The 17,800-nt window shown below is 25.4% G+C and overlaps 1 protein-coding gene across 4 annotated transcripts in view; it reads left to right on the forward strand.

Moving 5' to 3' along the window:
• The window catches only part of LOC127287997 (uncharacterized), a 335,689-nt gene that overhangs the window by 280,972 nt on the left and 36,917 nt on the right, over positions 1–17,800 (forward strand). For all 4 annotated transcript variants that reach the window (XM_051315170.1, XM_051315171.1, XM_051315172.1 and 1 more), the window contains 4 exons: positions 11,526–11,631; positions 11,827–11,979; positions 13,619–13,756; positions 16,773–16,978. In XM_051315170.1, coding sequence (XP_051171127.1) covers positions 11,526–11,631; positions 11,827–11,979; positions 13,619–13,756; positions 16,773–16,978 — 603 coding nt within the window. The remainder of the gene's footprint in view (positions 1–11,525; positions 11,632–11,826; positions 11,980–13,618; positions 13,757–16,772; positions 16,979–17,800) is intronic.

A 17,800-nucleotide genomic window follows, 5' to 3' on the forward strand; every position in this document is an offset into this window, starting at 1 on the left:
AGTACAAATATTAATTATTGTTAATTGCAAAACTTTTACACTGTAATTACCTAACACACATTGTAAATTTTATACAATATTAACTGTATCCACACAGTTAATACTGTATTTACAAAATAGCTTTATGAGAACTGATTCTAACTATAGGCAATTTGGATATTAACTAATTTCAAATTTTCAGGGTAACATAACTATATATACATATATATATATAAAATACATATATCGAAAAGCACACACCGTGAGTAAAGTTTCGCGAATTTGCGCGCGCTCTGATGAATTAAAGTTCGAAATCCGGCAAGTAGAGAAATAATATACGGATGCGAAGAGATAAGGGAGGGGGGGGGAAGAGAAGTTACTAGAGAGTGCCAGGAAATGAGATGGCTCGCAGTTGAAATTAAATTAAACTTTTGCCACGATAAATCCGTTAAAGCCGCAGCGTGCCCGGACTAATGTCGGATGCATTGAGATTGGTTTTTCTTCACGGCTAACGAACCACTTACAAGACTTAACACCTTTCAACAGTTTCACTTCAAAACTTTTACTGGTGGAACTTTTTTCCACAATCTTGAAAAAAGTCAAAAAAAAAAAAAAAAAAAATGAAAATGTTTCCGGGCAAACGAAAATGATCTGCGCAAAAAAATAGTCACTAATGAAGTTTTATTTTTTCTTAATAAATTCCGAGAGTTTTTAGAAAAAAGAAAAATTAAATAAAAAAAAAGTAATTATTGTAAAAATAGAAAATATATAGAGAGAATTTTTCTCCGTAAATTTATAAAAAAAAAAAATTTCTGAAAGAAATTTAAATGTGATTTAATCTTAAAAATGATAAATGAAAATTGTTTTTGAATAAGTCATAATTTTTTTGTAACAATAAATAAAATTTTGCTGAATATATATATATAGTTTCTGCAATAACAGTTTTAAACGCCATATTCACAATAGTACGCAACATTTATTTTCGAGAATTCTAAATGTGACAAGTCCGTTGGGTAAAATGGCTCGTTCCGTGGAACACAGGTGTGATAACTTGAAAACATCTAAACGAAATGAAACAAGTAAGAAATGTTCTCATTTATAGTGCAATTTAAAATTTTCATGCCAGGGAAAATTAAATTATGTCACAATAGGTGATAATATCCAAATTCTATAATGATGAATACTTGTTAATGTAAAAAAACAAAAAAAAAAAACAACAACAACAGAAATTAAATAAATTGTAACTGTTCATTTTTAAACATAAATTTAATTTTAAACAATATTAAAAAATAAAATATATAATATTAATAATATAATAATACAGGTAATAATATAATAATGTAATATACACGCAAAAAAATCTTCACCTAGAACAGCGATATGTTTCACTAAAATAGGGAAAGTTTTCGCTATCCTAAAGAAATATATCGCTGTTCCAGATGAAGATTTTTTTTACATATAATATAATAATATATAATATTAAAATAGAAATGAAACATAAAATATAAATTTATAATTAATTAGAGAAAAAAATCTTTATATGAAACAGGTATATGTTTCTCTAGAATAGCGAAAACTTTTACTGTTTTAGTGAAATATATCGCTGTTCCAGTCAAACTTATCGCTGTTTCAGTTGAAGATTTTTTTTCCGTTATGCATAATTATTAATTTAAACCTAATGCTCCTTTTTTTATATTTAATAATGTTTAAAATTTAAATAGATAAAAAACAGTTACAAAATAAATAAATAAAAATGAAAGTTAAGGAAAAAAATTTATGAAAAAAATTACTCTAAAAAATTGATTAACAGTAGAGTACAAATCGCTTGAATATCTTTTTTTACATCGACATTATTCTATTCATTCATCGGTAGGTTTTTTTTTCAGAATTCAGAATATCAATATATATATATTATATATATATAAATCGATGCATTTTTTTTCTCGAGTGTCGACACACAATTACGAATGACCGTTTGTTTAACCCTGTCGATAACGAGCGACGATTTTATGCAGAATCATTCTCCACGAGAATGGAAAATGAAAATATGACCCCTTTTCTCTCTCTCTCTCTCTCTCTCTCTTGATCAGAAACAATTTGCCCTTGTGGAATGCCTCCCAATAATCCATTGCTCTGACAATCCTTTGTCACGTGAGTGGGTTAATTGGGTTTTAACTCGTTTTAGTATTTAGCACCGATTCAGAATCAAATCTATTTTCTGAAAATTAATCAACGCTCCAAAAAGATGAAAATAAAATGTCGAAAGAAATTTACTCAAAACAAAAATTCAATTCTCTAAATGAATTTTATTTTTTCTGACGGATAATATAAACTTTTTCATTTTCAATTATAATTTATTAGTCGAAAAAATTTACCTTACCTAAAATTTAATTTTTAAATTATTTATCAATTATTAATAAATTATTATTTAAATTAATTATAAATAGATTAGAAATATATATGAAATTGGTTGTCAATTATTAATAAAATAATAAATAATAACAAATAATAAAAAATAAAATAAATATAAAAAAATTGATAGAATATAATATTGTAATTTAGTTTCATTTTGTAGTAAAATGTTCCACTCTATACTATATATATATGTATAAGTATAAAAAAAGAGCTCAATAATATTAAGTTGATATTTGTGGAACATTATGTCATTTCACTAGAAAAATGAATTATGCAACATAGAGATACATATATATGTAGAAAAGCGAAGTATGACCTACAACAGTAAAACGATATTCAATTGTTCCATAGGCCACAAACGATCGTAAAAGTCTGGGTATCGATCCATGAATGAAATGACCATATTATTAAACCAGAAAACCTTTTGCACGTAAAATTGAATTTTATCGGCACATTTCAAATATGTAATCAATAATTTTTCAAACTGTTTGAAAATTCGGAAGATATTGTTTTAAATCTCTCACAAAACTGTTTCTTCCTTTTTTTTTGCAATAAAAAAAAGGAAATGAATTTAAAAATTGATTAAAAAATAAATAAAAAATAAATTCACCTTTTTCGAAGTAAAAAATGGTTCCAGGTAATTTCCGTATTTGAAAAAATTAATATTTATTAATTATTTAAATAATATTTTTACTTTTTTTATTATTATTTTATTTTATTTTAATTTAATAATTAATAATAATTAATTAATATTAATATTTATTTAATTCAATATGTGGTAGTAAACGTAATTATTTAGTAATTAAATTTAATATCGCAAAATTGAAAATAATTAGGTAATTATTATAAAAAATACATTTTAAAAAAAATTAATTAATTGATTATCGGTATGATTTATCCTGATCGGTATCCAAAGGATTTGAGATATGAGATACCATACTTGGGAAAATGTAATAAAAGAATGTCGCATATTTGCTAACATAGAATAGGTATATCGATTTTGTAAATATATAGGGAATTTCATTAGATACCTGACAAGGTGAAATTAAATATTCTCAAAAGAATCTATGAAAAAAAAAAAAAAAAAAATGTTTTGTATCGTCACCTTAAGGCTTGACGAGAAAATAAGGTGAACCTTATTAATTCTTTAAAAAATTAGTTTCAGTAGAAAAAATATTTTCTAGTCAGACAAAACGTTTTTAATATCTACAGTTTAAGTTACAGTAGTAAAAACGCGTTTTGGTCAGACAAACCAATTTTATTTTTCTTTCTTTTTGTTTGAGTAGGAAAATATAATTTTTAAAAATGGGTTATTAGTAGTAAAAGCCTTTTCTAGTCAGACCGAACGTTATAAATATCTACAGTTTAAGTAACAGTAGAAAAAACGCTTTTTTGTCAGACAAACAATTTTTGTTTATTTTTCTTTTAGTAGGAAAATACAATTTTTAAAATAGTTTTATTAGTAGTAATAGTCTTTTCTAGTCAGACGAAATTCTTATAGTTTAAGTGAAAGTAGTAAAAACGCGTTTTGGTCAGACAAATCAAATTTTTTTTTGAATTTTTGTTTTAGTAGAAAAATACAATTTTTAAAAATTAGTAGTAAAAATTAGTACAAGTCAGACAAAACGTTGTAATATTTTACAAATATTGACAACAGTAGTACAAAACTGTTTTAGTCAGACAATCGGCTTTAATTCTTGTTTTAAATTCTATAAACTATTCAAACTATTCTAATAGAATATAATTGAAATAGAAAATATACCGTAAAAGAATTTGTCAAACAATATAAAATATAGAATAGAATTTTGCGTTTATATAAACGAACAGTGTGCACAGGTATTATATTATATGAAAATGGCAATTTATGAATAGGCAAGTAAAGTTTGTTGAGTTTTTGATGAACACAACAGATGAATGCTTTCAATTGCATGAATATGTTTTTTGGAGGGATGGAGGTTTACAAAATATAATCCTTAGGTGGATGTTTGTGTTATATATATATATATATATATACATAACAAAGTTCCCAAGAGTCTCATTCGTGAGATCGTCAAACGAGTATATTAAGGAAGGACAAAGCCGCTGTACGCATTCATCCCTCTCCAGGGATGAACCATTACTGACTGCGACTTTGCCCAAGCGCACCGTCAATGCTGTAAGCGAGATCTCACTCACTCTCTCTCTCTCTCTCTCTCTCTCTCTCTCTCTCTCTCTCTCTTTCTCTCACTCGTACCTTCATGAATTTCAATCCCATAACTTTAGTCGTTTTGAAACGTTTGGCACAAGTTTGCAACGCCCGCTAACAAAAGCGAACTGATTTGCAATTCACCCTTAGAAATAGTCGGAAATTATTTTCACTGGGCTTTAAAAGTCCAATATTATGTGTATTTTTATTCTTGAAAAAAAAAATTTATTGATAGACACTAATGAGACTTAAATTTGTTTTGACAACGATAATATTGTCATTTTATTACTCTGACACGATTTTTCCACCTGTGCCCTTTTTAAAGGTTTTTGTTGTTGTTTTCTAAACCGTACATTAATTGACGTTCATTAAAAAAATTTAAATTCAATAATATTTTTATATACACAATGTTTATCTGCCTCAATTTATTTTTTAAATTAATTTTTATTTTGGGATACGTAGTAAAACGATAGTGTTATTTTCTATTTTCCACTTTTCTATATTTCATTTCCCACTTACCACCTTCTACCTTCAACTTACCACCTTTCACTTAATTTCCCACTTTTCACTTTCTACCTCACACTTTTCTATTTTCCATTTCCCATTTACAACCTTCTACTTCCTACCTTTCACTTAATTTTCCACTTTCTACCTTCCGCTTTTCTATTTTCCATTTCCCACCTTCTACTTACCACCATTCACTTCATTTTCCACTTTATACCTTCCACTTTTCTATTTTCCATTTCCCATTTACAACCTCCTATTTTCTGCTTTCTACCTCCCACTTTTCTATTTTCTATTTCCCACTTACAATCTTCTACTCCCACCTTTCACTTAATTTCCCACTTTTCACTTTCTACCTCTCACTTTTCTATTTTTCATTTCCCATTTGCAACCTTCTACTTCCCACCTTTCACTTAATTTCCCACTTTCCACTTTCTACCTCCCGCTTTTCTATTTTCCATTTCCCACCTTCTACTTACCACCATTCACTTCATTTTCCACTTTCTACCTTCCACTTTTCTATTTTCTATTTCCCACTTACAACCTCCCACTTTCCACTTTCTACCTCCCAATTTTTCTATTTTCTATTTCCTACTTACAACCTTCTACTTCCCACCTTTCGTTTAATTTCCCACTTTTCACTTTCTACCTTCCACTTTCCTATTTTCCACTTACCACCTTTTGCTTCCCACTTTTCACTTTCCTACTTTCTATTTGCCACTTACCGTAACCTTCCCACTTTTTATTTTTTTTAATAGAAAGTAGGAAAGTGAGAGGTATAAAGTGGAAAGATGAATGTGAAAAGTGGAAAGTAGAAGGTGGTAAGTGGGAAAATGAAAATAGAAAAGTGTTAGGTAGAAAGTGGGAAAGTGAAATTTGATAAGAATATGAAAAGTGTGAAAGTAGTAAGTGGAAAATGGAAAATAGAAAGTAGGAAAATACAAAGTAGAAAGTGGAAAATTGAGAAGTAAAATGTGTGAAGATGAATGTAAGAAGTAGGAAGTAGGAAATTGCAATGTAGAAAGTGGAAAAGTGAAAATATGAAAATTAAATAAATTTTCATAGATTTTTTTTCTCATTCTAATTGTACATATGAAAATGAAGTAAATTTTTATGGGAATTTTTTTTTTTTTTTTACATCATTGTAGTTGTGTGCTGAGAAATTTTGAAATATAGCAATTTATATGAAAAGATATAATAATTTTGCACAAGTGGAAAATGTTTCTCGTTATAAAGTTTCGTTGGCGTGTGATTTAATTCAATCCTTTTTCCAACAAAATTCCCCGACTCTTGGCATTTGAATCATCTAACTTTTACATCCTTTATTTCCAAGGCGCGCTGAGTGCGACTTAGCGTCGTTTTCCATGCCAGGTCGAGTGTCTCTTGTAAAGTTTAGAAATATCGTTTCTCTAACTTCGCGTGCCGGAACTCGAGAGAGAGAGAAAGCAAGGCGAAGATTCTCTCAAGTTGTTGCGAGACAACACTGAGACAATCTGAACTTACAGTAATTGGCCCCTCTGTCCAGTATATACATATATAAAGTGTCTTCAAGATATATAGATATACGTTTGAAAAAAAAATTTCTTTTTAAATACAAATCAAATCGCGTGTAATAAATGAGAAAAGTTTTTCTCAATTTTTCTATTGTTGAACATGAGAAAAGTTTATTTGAAAAATAATAATAATTTGAACACTTATTTTATATTTATATTGTAAGATTTTTGAGAATTATTTTTTTCTTATTCAACAAAACAGTTTTCTTTGATTTTTTTTTTTTTTTTTTTTTTAATTTCAAATATATTTTTTTTCACGTGGATTTGTAAAAATATCTTACAACAATAAGTTACATTTAGAATCACTGTTGACAGATTTTAATTGATGCATTTTTTATTGCTCTATTGATATCGTCGTTACATATCGCATCATATGGCTGACCATAAACGTCTAGCACTACTGATTTTAAAACTCTACGTTATTTATGAACTATGAAACTACAATGTTTTATGGTTTTGTGCTCAAAACTTTTATGATATTGGAAAAGTCAGGGGATTACAATTAAACTAAATTAATTACGTTTCCATTCTTTCATTTTTTTTTGTAAAAACTTTTATATAGTTATTAAAAAATTATTTATTTTTTTGTTATTATTGTCAGTCTTTTTTTATATTGTTTATTTATAACTCAATTGTTTTGTTTATTTTTTTGTATTTTTTTTTCAAAGTTCTATTTTGTTTTTATTATTTTTTTTTAACTTTTAATTTTTGGAACTTATAAACGTTATTTTAAATTAGAAAATTTTTATTTTTAGAATAAACAATTGAAAGAAAGTATATCAAAAAATATAGTTTTAGATAAAAATTCAATAGTCTTGACCGATATTGCTCAAGTTTTTTTTTTTTTTTTTTGTTTTTTTATATAGAAGCGAAAGTAAAGCTCTGAAAGAAAAGCTACCTTAGAGGATGACTAGACGTAAGTCTCCGTCGAGAGGGAGGATGATTTCCACTTTATTAAGACAAACGAACCTTCTTTTTACCATCCACCAGAAACTCTTTAACTTTTTTACATATGTCAAGAAGTGATAAAAAATTTGCAATCACTTTTTTTTTTTTACTGTCAACTATAATTATTGTTTCAAAATATATTTTATAAAAACATTTAACTAGAGTGAAATTAAAAATATAAATTTAAAAATATAAATTACATTGAAAAAATTATTTACCTGAAACAGCGAAAAGTTTCACTAGAATAGTTAAAGATTTAATTGGAACAAGTAAAACTGTTGCTACTATAGTGAAACCTTTCGCTGTTTGAGGTAAATCTTTTTTTCCGTGTAAAAATATAAATTAAATAATAGGAATTAGTTTTATAAATTTGAAAAAATTATTAAAAATATCGATATATAAAAAAAATTTTTTTTAAATATATTATATTTAAAGTCACTTTTTCCGATGTCAACAATCAAATTAAATTTACATTCATGAATTATATTTTTCAAGTTTTACCATGACATCAAAGAAAAGTTATTTATTCATTGCGAGCACCTGGCAAGAGAGTTTATTTTGATTCAACGAAAAGTGGGTCATAGAAAAAAAAAAAAAAAAAATCAGTCGAGTAAATTTAAATGCATTTTTTCCCCATTACAATAATACTAACATAGTTTTTATTATTTATAACAAACTGATTTACCAAACCTTGTTGAAATATTTTTCTTTCGTTTATATAAAAATTCAACTGATTAAAATATCGAAGCAAAGGAAAAAAAATTCACTATATAGGAAATAAATCAGTTTGAAATTTATCTCTCTATATATTAAAGCTAAAGCATCTTTTTCCTCTTATATATATGTGTGTATGTACAAGCCATGAGGGAAAAAGTAAACATCAGAAAGATATAACCTCGATAATAATTTCTCAGCTAAGAAAAGTTTTGAGAAACAGAGGGAAAATGTTATGCTCCGTCTGTCTGTTTTTCTCCAGGTAGTTTTTCCTCTCTTGTCAATGATGGTGCGTCGACAAAAGACGCGGTTATTCTTTTTTATGTCATACTTTCTAGTTTCCCCTCTTATCTTGTTCTTTCCCCGGAGGTAAATTGACATTGGTAAAGTTAAACATTTCCAGGGTGTGTGTGTGTGTGTAGACTGAACCTGCGCGACGCCTGTTTACATTGCGCGAGACCTAGTTTTCCATGCTCTCCCGGGTACAAATAAATGATAAATCGTCTACTTGACAACGTGTCGTTTGCGAACTGGCCCTATTTAGACAATTATTACATCCCTTCGTCTTTGCTTCCTGATTTCATTTTCTTTTTTTTATTTATTTTTACTTTATAGTTTTTTAATAAAAATAATTTTTTTATTATTTGTTTACCTACTATTTATTATTTTTAATAAAAAGTATTTTTATTTTATATTATTTGTTTAGTTATTCATTATTTATTTATTTATTTAAGAGCTGTGCAATGTTCGAATCAAATCGAATTTTGTTCGGTTTTTAATGACCCTGACTCGAATTTCGAACTTTCGACATTCGAACTGGGCTAACTCGAATGTCGAATTTTCGACATTCGAACTCGGCGTAAAAATTCGAACAGTTCGGTTCGATTTATTTTGCCCAAGTCTAGATTTTTTCATTTTCCAGGAAAACATTCTATTTAAAAAAATCGAAAAAAATTGATTATTCTTATTCTATTGCAATTTAGGTTCAATTGGTAGGTTTTTTTGAAGGTAATACGTAATTTTTTAAGGTAAAAAAATAATAGAAACATTCTGATTAATTTTATTTGACTTTGAAAGGGATTTTTTCATTTTCCAGGAAAACATTCTATCTAAAAAAATCGAAAAAAAATTGACTATTCTTATTCTATTGCAATTTAGGTAGGTTTTTTTGAAGGTAATACGTGTTGTTTTAAGGTAAAAAAATAATAGAAACATGCTGATTAATTTTATTTGACTTTGAAAGGGATTTTTTCATTTTCCAGGAAAACATTCTATCTAAAAAAAATCGAAAAAAATTGATTATTCTTATTCTATTGCACAGGTCTAATTTACTTATTTATTAAGTTTTATTAAGTTTTATTATTATTTATTATTTGTTTAATTTTTATATTTTTTTAATTTTTACTTATTAATTATTTTTTGTTATTCATTTAATTAATAATTTTTTATTATTTGTTTACCTTTTATTATTTTTAAAATAATTTTTTTGTTTATTTTTTTGTCGATTTTTTTTTATTGTTTTTCTTTATTATATTTTCTTTATTTTCTTTATTATTTTCTCTATTTTCTTTATTTTCTTTATTATTTTGTTTAGTATTTTGTTTATTATTTTCTTTATTATTAAATATGTTCGATTTCGAAATATATATGTGAAGAATTACGTTGGAACACATATATAAAGAATTTTTCTCGCGACTTTAAAGTCAATCCATTTATCCACGTCTATAAGGTTTTTGCGATATCGAGTCGATTTCGCCTGTTATGAGCTCACGTATTCAACGACACAATTGCCTTCTTTCAGCATATAGAGGAATTTTTCAAAGTTTCGCCCTTGTATACTCAAAATTTTTCTTTTCAAAAATATCTCATCACATAGGAAAGCATTGTATATATAGGAAAAATATTGGACATCTGTTCAAAAAAAAAAAAAAAAAAAAAAAAACAGAAAAAACATTATATATTGAGAAATAATACAATATAAAAGGAAATTTTTATCAATTGAATTTTTACATTAGGTTAAATGAAATATCTATAAAGGTAAAAAAAAACTGTTTTATTTTAACTGCAATTATTATTGTGAGAAAATAATTTTCAAATTAAAATTATAAATTAATTACTATTAAATATTTTTTGTATAAAATTATATTTCTCATAATTATTAAAAATAATTTGATTAAAAATATTTATCCCCTTATGTCACAATTGTATAAAATATTATATATAATTTTTTTACATTTATTAACATTTTTTCATGATTCGCGATAAAATTTTCAATTAATTCCGAGATTTAATTCTCTAATTATAAAAGAGAAAAAAGAATTGATTAAAAAAGTATGATAAATAAAATTTCACAAGAAATGAGAACGGCAAATTGCTTTGGCAAAAATTGTGGTGGTAATTTTTTTTTTTTTTCTTTTTCACTGCACAAAATGTTAGCGAGCTAATTCTGTTGAGACTCCTGAGAAGGAGGGTAAGACAAAAAGACGATATTCGACCCTTCTCATCATTAACGTGTAACCCCTTTTTCGCGAACAATTCCATCATTTGTCTCTCGCGAAGGTTATCACTTACATTGTGTATATGTGTGGTGATCGTTCGTCATCGGGACAACACTTTACTTCCAATGTCTCTCCTTTAACGATCCTCATGGCGAACCAGGTCGACCTTTCACACACTTGACAGAAAGTGAAAAAAAAAAAAAAAAAAAACGCAAATTTGCGGTAAAACTTTTTATTTTAAAACAAGAAAATGCCTCGTCATATGATGATTATATATACACTATTATCTCCTTGAACGAGAGCATTTTTACAGATCATTATATATATATATATACAAAAAGGTCAAGTGATTTTTTCAATAATCGAGAACTCTTTCTTTTCTTTTGTTATTGAAATATTTATTTCAGGAAATATTTAAAAATTTTCATATAAATTAAATTATTTTAAACAATTATTTTTTTTTGTATTTTAATTATTTGACGAATTGTTTTTTTTCACTATAATTGTGCGCATAAAAAAAGAAATATATAAATAAACTGATAAATTATTTGAAATAAAAAAGTTGTATCATGCGAAATAAAAATATATTGATTCCTTGAAGAAGCATCTTTTCGAGAGATAGAAAATGGTGTTCTATATTTTAGATCCTTCTTGAAATATCATTGCGAGTATCGTAAGAGAAAGCTATAAATATCTATATCTTTTTTTTTTTTTTTTTTTATTTTTCAGCCGGACTGGCGATACCGTCTTCGTTGCCTGACTCTGAAAGAATAATACCTCAGCCGACGAAGGTGATTCTAACCAGCACGTGCCATCACGCTTATGCGTCTTGCAAGTGAGTTTATTTTTTTTTTTTACTCTCATCTCTGTCTTAAATTATATAAGAGGTGTTTTTTTTTGCTCCATTTCTCAATTTTTTTTTTTTTTTTTTTTTTTTAATTAAACTGTGAAATAAATGATAAAGTACAATCGGAAATATTATTTCGAATAAAAAGACATTTGCATAGTTAACGAGGACTATTTCTTTCAGGAACGACCCAGATTGTAGGGCATTACTTCAGCCTGTTTTGAATCATTGCGATCAGGCAACGTGCGCCAGAAACGAATGTATGGATGCGCTTCAGTATTTTTACAAGTCGGCGAGTCATAAACACTCGGTGGAAATCGCATTTTGTCTCTGCAAGTGAGTACTCAATTTTTTTATTACAAAAAATGTTTTGTATTTTTTATTTTTATTCATATTTAACATTTATTTTTATTTTCATTTTATTTATATTCAAAAAATTATAAAATATTGTATTAAATTTGTGTTCTTAGTATTTAAAAAATTATACAAATATTAAATTCATTTTTGAAACATTCATCTACTTATTTTAATTTTTTAATAGTTTGACAGATAATTATTCTGTCATTTAAAAAAAAAAAGAAAAATTCCTGTAATGAAGCTGTTTTAACTTTTTAAGTAGCTTTCTGAAAACAATACGAGAAACTTCATCCTATTTTGTTTTTCTGATTCCCTTACTTTCTTCTTCTTCTTCTTCTTTTTCTTCTTTTTTATTTTCTTTCTCTACGTTCATTCCTTTAGTTACTTGCTTCTTTCTCATAGTTTCTTTTCTTATTCTGTTTTTTTTTTTGCCTCCTCTCTAAGTTCTTCTTCTCTTCTTTTTTTTCTGATTTCCTCACTGCGTTTGTAGAATAGAGATTGAACGAGAGAATCCTGTTTTGTTTCGACAAAATAAAATACCGGTATCCCACTTGTTTAATGCTCGTTGAACTCAATAATATCTTCTTTTAAATGAAGCAATTTATAAAGAATTCTTAAAACGTGCACTCACATTTTCCAATTTTTTTATTTTTTAAATCTGAATCATTTTTTTTTTATATTTGATAAATATTTTTGCAATATATTTTTTGTTTCGATTTCTTAATTGAGAAATAAATTTGTGATTTAATAAAATTCGATTAAAATGTCCCAAAAAAAAAGATTGACTTTAAATGTTTAAAAATCTTTAAATTATTAAAAATATACTAGAATAGAGTAAATTGTCATATTTGATTTATTTTCAATTTTCCCTTTTAGCTAAATTGACATATTTTCCATTCTTGACATTTATTGTTGGTTTTTTTTTTTTATTTAATTGACAAGAAATCAATCAAAATATATATCTTAAGAGGTCGCAGTCAAAGCAAAAAAATCGATGTTCTTTCAATTTTTTTTTTTATTTATATTTATAAAAACAATAATTAAAACTTGCTCAGTTATAGTTATTTTTTTAATAATTATTTTTCTAGTTCTTAACACAGAAAATTATAAGGTATTAAAATAAGCTGCAACGCTTATTATTTTAATCCAATTTTGCTTATTTTAATACCAAAATGGATTAAAATAAGCAAAATTTTAATAAAGAAATAAGATTTTATCAAAACTTGGGGAAAAAATCGATTTTTCGAAAATTATAACTGCGGGTAATCTACATTTTCTAAAATAATTTTCTTTTTTAAATATATATACATTTTAAAATAGTAAAGAAAGAAAATTTTCTCTCTACCAATAAAAAGAAAATCGAAGCAAAAAAAAATGAAAAATTTAATAAAGTTTTTCCAAATAAAATTTTCATTAAATTGTGGAATTTTTTAATCGAATTTTATATTAAAACAAAAATAATAATAATAATGAGAAAGTTCGATAAAATTATTTCCGGAAAAAAAAGAGAAGAAAAAATATGCTTTGAAGAAAAAAAATTTACTATTATTTTATTTTACCACTGTCTTGTGTTTTATTATTAATAAAAAATGAGCTATTTTTTTTTTTTTTTTTGAAGAACAAACGACGAGAAGAGAAACGATTGCACGGTGGCAAAAGAGAAAATGCATCCACAGTGTGCTCAGCGTCCGGAAGGACCAGAAATACCAACTTGTCACAGTTTAGCGGAACTTTGTAGAGACGAGAGAAGTTGCAGGTAGGCAATACAAAAATAAGTTCGTTTAAACTATATATAATACATATACATACAATGAAAATGCAGAAAGGAATAAAAACTTTTCTCATACCATATATATATAAACGAAAAAACTTATTCCTTTTGAAAACGTACAGTTTAATTATTTGCGAATGTCGCAAAGGAAATAAATAAAACTATTTTTAATTCCCTTCACTTTGAAAGAGTTGATTTTGAAAAAGAATCATCAACAAAATTCAGTTTATTCAGTAAATATACTTTTTTTTTTTTTTTTTTAATTTAATTAAATCGTCTATTATAAGAAGTGTCGCTTTTATATTGTGTATAATCGTTTTTTTTCAAATCTTTTATAAAATACGAGGATTTAAATTTTTTTTTTCTCTCTCACTAACCCATTTAAGTTAAATTAGTACAATTAGAGAGTAAAATGGAAATGATTATAACTTTAACAGGTTAGAACTAATTTGTTTTCACTTTAGGGGAGAATAAATATCGATTTTACTGTCCTCCTAAAAATAGACCCGTGATAAACGAACGTATAAGAATGACTGACGAGGAATTCGATATTGAAGCTCAAAATTAATTCACATTCTTTATACGTTTTTAAAGGCGTATAAGATCGCGCTCGCTTCAAGTGATATAATCAAGTTACACTTTACTCATCAATATAACGATTTAATTAAATTTTTTTTAAAACGTTTCTTACATTGATATAATCTTAGGTTAATTTGAAAAAATTAGAGTCAATTTTTTTAATTGATTGACCCATATATCTTAAGTGGTATCAGTGGTTAAAGTCAATTTGTGTCAGACAATAAAAATAAAAAATTTTTGCTTTTAGTTTTAGAAAATAGAATTTTTTTTTTATATTACGCTGAAAAAAAAATTTATTTGATTCAAATACCGGTGTATTTGGTTATTATCAAATAAATATTTACTTGAATCAAATATTTCTTATTTGAATCAAATAAATTGTATTTGCTTCAAATACTGAAATATTTGATTCAAATAAGAAATATTTGATTCAAGTAAATATTTATTTGATAATAACCAAATACACCGGTATTTGAATCAAATAAATTTTTTTTTCAGAGTACTTTTTTTTTTAAATTGAGTCAATAAATACCAAATGAATTATAAATTTATAATTATATAATAATAAAATGCTTGGTCTGTCCTTCTGTCCTAACTTGAAGTTGGCCTTTTCTGATTTCACGTGTTTTTTTTTTTTGAATAGTAATCTTATGACGTGTCAAATTTTGACAATTCTTTTTCTCATTTTTGCCAAAGTTGTCTAATTGTGTTTCCAAATTTCGGAATAAGTTTCTTTAAAATTCCAAATTCGAAAATTCAAAGCTGAATTTTTAAAAATTAATTTTTAAGGTACCAGGGGCCAACGAATACCTATTAAATATTAATTATAAAATCACAGGCCTCGAATCAACTTAAAGACACAAAAATGTCGTTTTAGTCGATTTATATTAAAAAAAAAAAAAATTTTTTTATTTTAACAAAAATATTTTACAGATTTTTAAATAAAATTTTTTTTTTTAATAATAATCCTTTTCGAAGGGTTAAAGTTGAAATTTTTAGAAATAATTAAATTTCAAAAGATATTGTTAATTTTCAAACAATTATTAAATTTTACAGAACTAAAAATAATTTATCAAACAATTTTTGGAAAACATTTTTTAAATTTAATTGATTTTTCAAAGATTTAAAATTGTGATTTTTGAAATTTCCTTAGAGTTATAATTGAAATTATTAAATTAAAAAAAAAAATTTTTCGATCGAAAATTTTAGAAATAATTAAAATTTAGATGCTTTTAAATTCAAATTATTGAAAATTCAATTAATTTTGAATTCAAATTTTGGAGAATAATTAAATTTAATTTGATTTTAAATTTGGAAAATAAATGAATTGAAAATTTTGGGAAATAATTGAATTTTAATTGATATTTTAGATAATAATTTAATTTAAGTTCATTTTTGATTGAAAATTTGGATAATTAATTTTGAATAGAAATTTTAGAAAATAATTGAATTTTATTTCATTTTAAATTGAAAACTTGGTAAATAATTAAATTTTAAATTGAAAATTTTCGAAAATTATTGAATTTTAATTGATTTTGAATTAAAATTTCTTGTAATAATTGAATTTTAGTTTATTTTGAATTGAAATTTTTAAAAAATAATTTAATTTTATTGTGATATTTTTTTTTTAAATTATAAACAATTGTTAAATTTCATAAAAATTTTAATTGAAAAATAATTTTGATATACCGTGGATATACCAGTTACCGTCCATGTCCCAGTTTCCGTCCATTTTACAAATATCTCGTATAGTAATTTAAATTATTTTTTAACAATAATTTATTCCTTTTGGCACGCAATCGACTTATTAGTTTAAGTAAACAAATAAAAGAAAATAATTTTTTTATAAATGTTATTTTGAAAATTAAACTGGACGGAAACTAGGTCTTAGGTGGACGGTAACTGGGACATCCACGGTAATTGAATTTGTGATGTATTTCATTAAAATTATTAAAAATAATTAATTTAGTTCAAAATTTGTTAAATAATTGAATTGAAGAAGATCTGAAGAAGATCTACATTTTATACTAAAAAAATGTATTTTATTTACATTTTTTTTCAAATGTTAAAAGAAAGTCGCATTTTATTAAAATAAGTCGATAAAAGTCGTATTTTTGAAAAAAGTCTGAAAAAGTCGTATAATCCGAGGCCTGTAAACATATAATTTTCATTATTATTATTATTGAATATGTAATAATATTCTAATAAATTAAATTATTATTGATAATATTAATCTTTAATTTCTTTATAACAAACAATTAAATACTCAATTTGACGCGCTTGCGCGCGTTTAATTTTGCTAATTAGTACTTAATTTATATTTACATACATTTTTTTTTTAAAAAAAAGATGAATTAAAAAATTATTTGAATAATAACTTTCAGGATGGTAAAATGTGAATATAATTTTGTTTTTTGTGTAGGTCTAAATTAGAATTTTATGAACAAAGCTGTGCTGTGGATAGTGTTACTAAAAAATGTGCAGGATCGACGTCGGTATGTAGAGAAGCTTTACTGGGCATTCTAGGCACGGAATTAAGGACCACTTGTGCATGTAAAGGCACCGACTTGTCTCAAATTTACGATTGCGTGGGTTGGCAGAGGCTACTTTGGGTTAACCCTTGCGTGGGTGAGTACAAATTTTATTTTTATTAATTCCTTTTTTTTTTATTAAGAAAATAAAAATAAACTCTAGGATAATGAAAAATGAATAAAATATCAATTAACATTTACTATTAGAAACGAAAAAATATAAAAAAAATATTAATTAAACATTATTTAAAAATGACAAATTTTTTAAATAATGTTTAATTTATGTTTTCTTCATTCAACTTGTCTTGAATTGGCCCGTTAAGGTATTAGTCGCGCGCCGGCTCTAACCAAAAGTTTGTCTTGAGTCTGACTCAGTCTGTGCTTAGCAAGAGGTATAGTTCTGAGTCAAACTTTTTGAAGGGTACAGGTAAGTTTCACTCAGAGCGCCGCGTTCTCGCACGTGTAGAACTAAAGTTTTGATCGCGGCAACGTCGCAATCTGAATGTACCAGTGCTACTGAATGTTGGAGTCACAAAAAGTGTTTAGCTTCTTTAAAAGCTATTTTTGAATTATTTATGATTAATAATTATGTATATAAATGCTTAAACTTTTTAAAAGTATGAGACTTACTAAGAATAATTAATAATTAAAGATGTGAATATTATTAAAAAAAATTCAAGTATGCTTCTTTGAAAACTAATTTTTAATTATTTATAATTAATATTTACATCAATAATGTATTATAAATTGGTTTATAAAGTAAAAAATAAATATTTCATCAAAAAATGTTTTTATTTCTTAACTGTTGAAATATAACCAACCAATTTAACGTTTCTCATTCTTATTTTTCTTAAAATATATGATTTAATTTAAAAAATTGAGAAATATTTAATACTAATCTATGTTGTGAAATTTTAAA

The sequence above is a fragment of the Leptopilina boulardi genome, unplaced genomic scaffold (genome assembly GCF_019393585.1).
Source record: "Leptopilina boulardi isolate dan_hultmark-lab unplaced genomic scaffold, ZJU_Lbou_2.1 LbouV2_38, whole genome shotgun sequence".
Lineage (NCBI taxonomy): Eukaryota > Metazoa > Arthropoda > Insecta > Hymenoptera > Figitidae > Leptopilina > Leptopilina boulardi.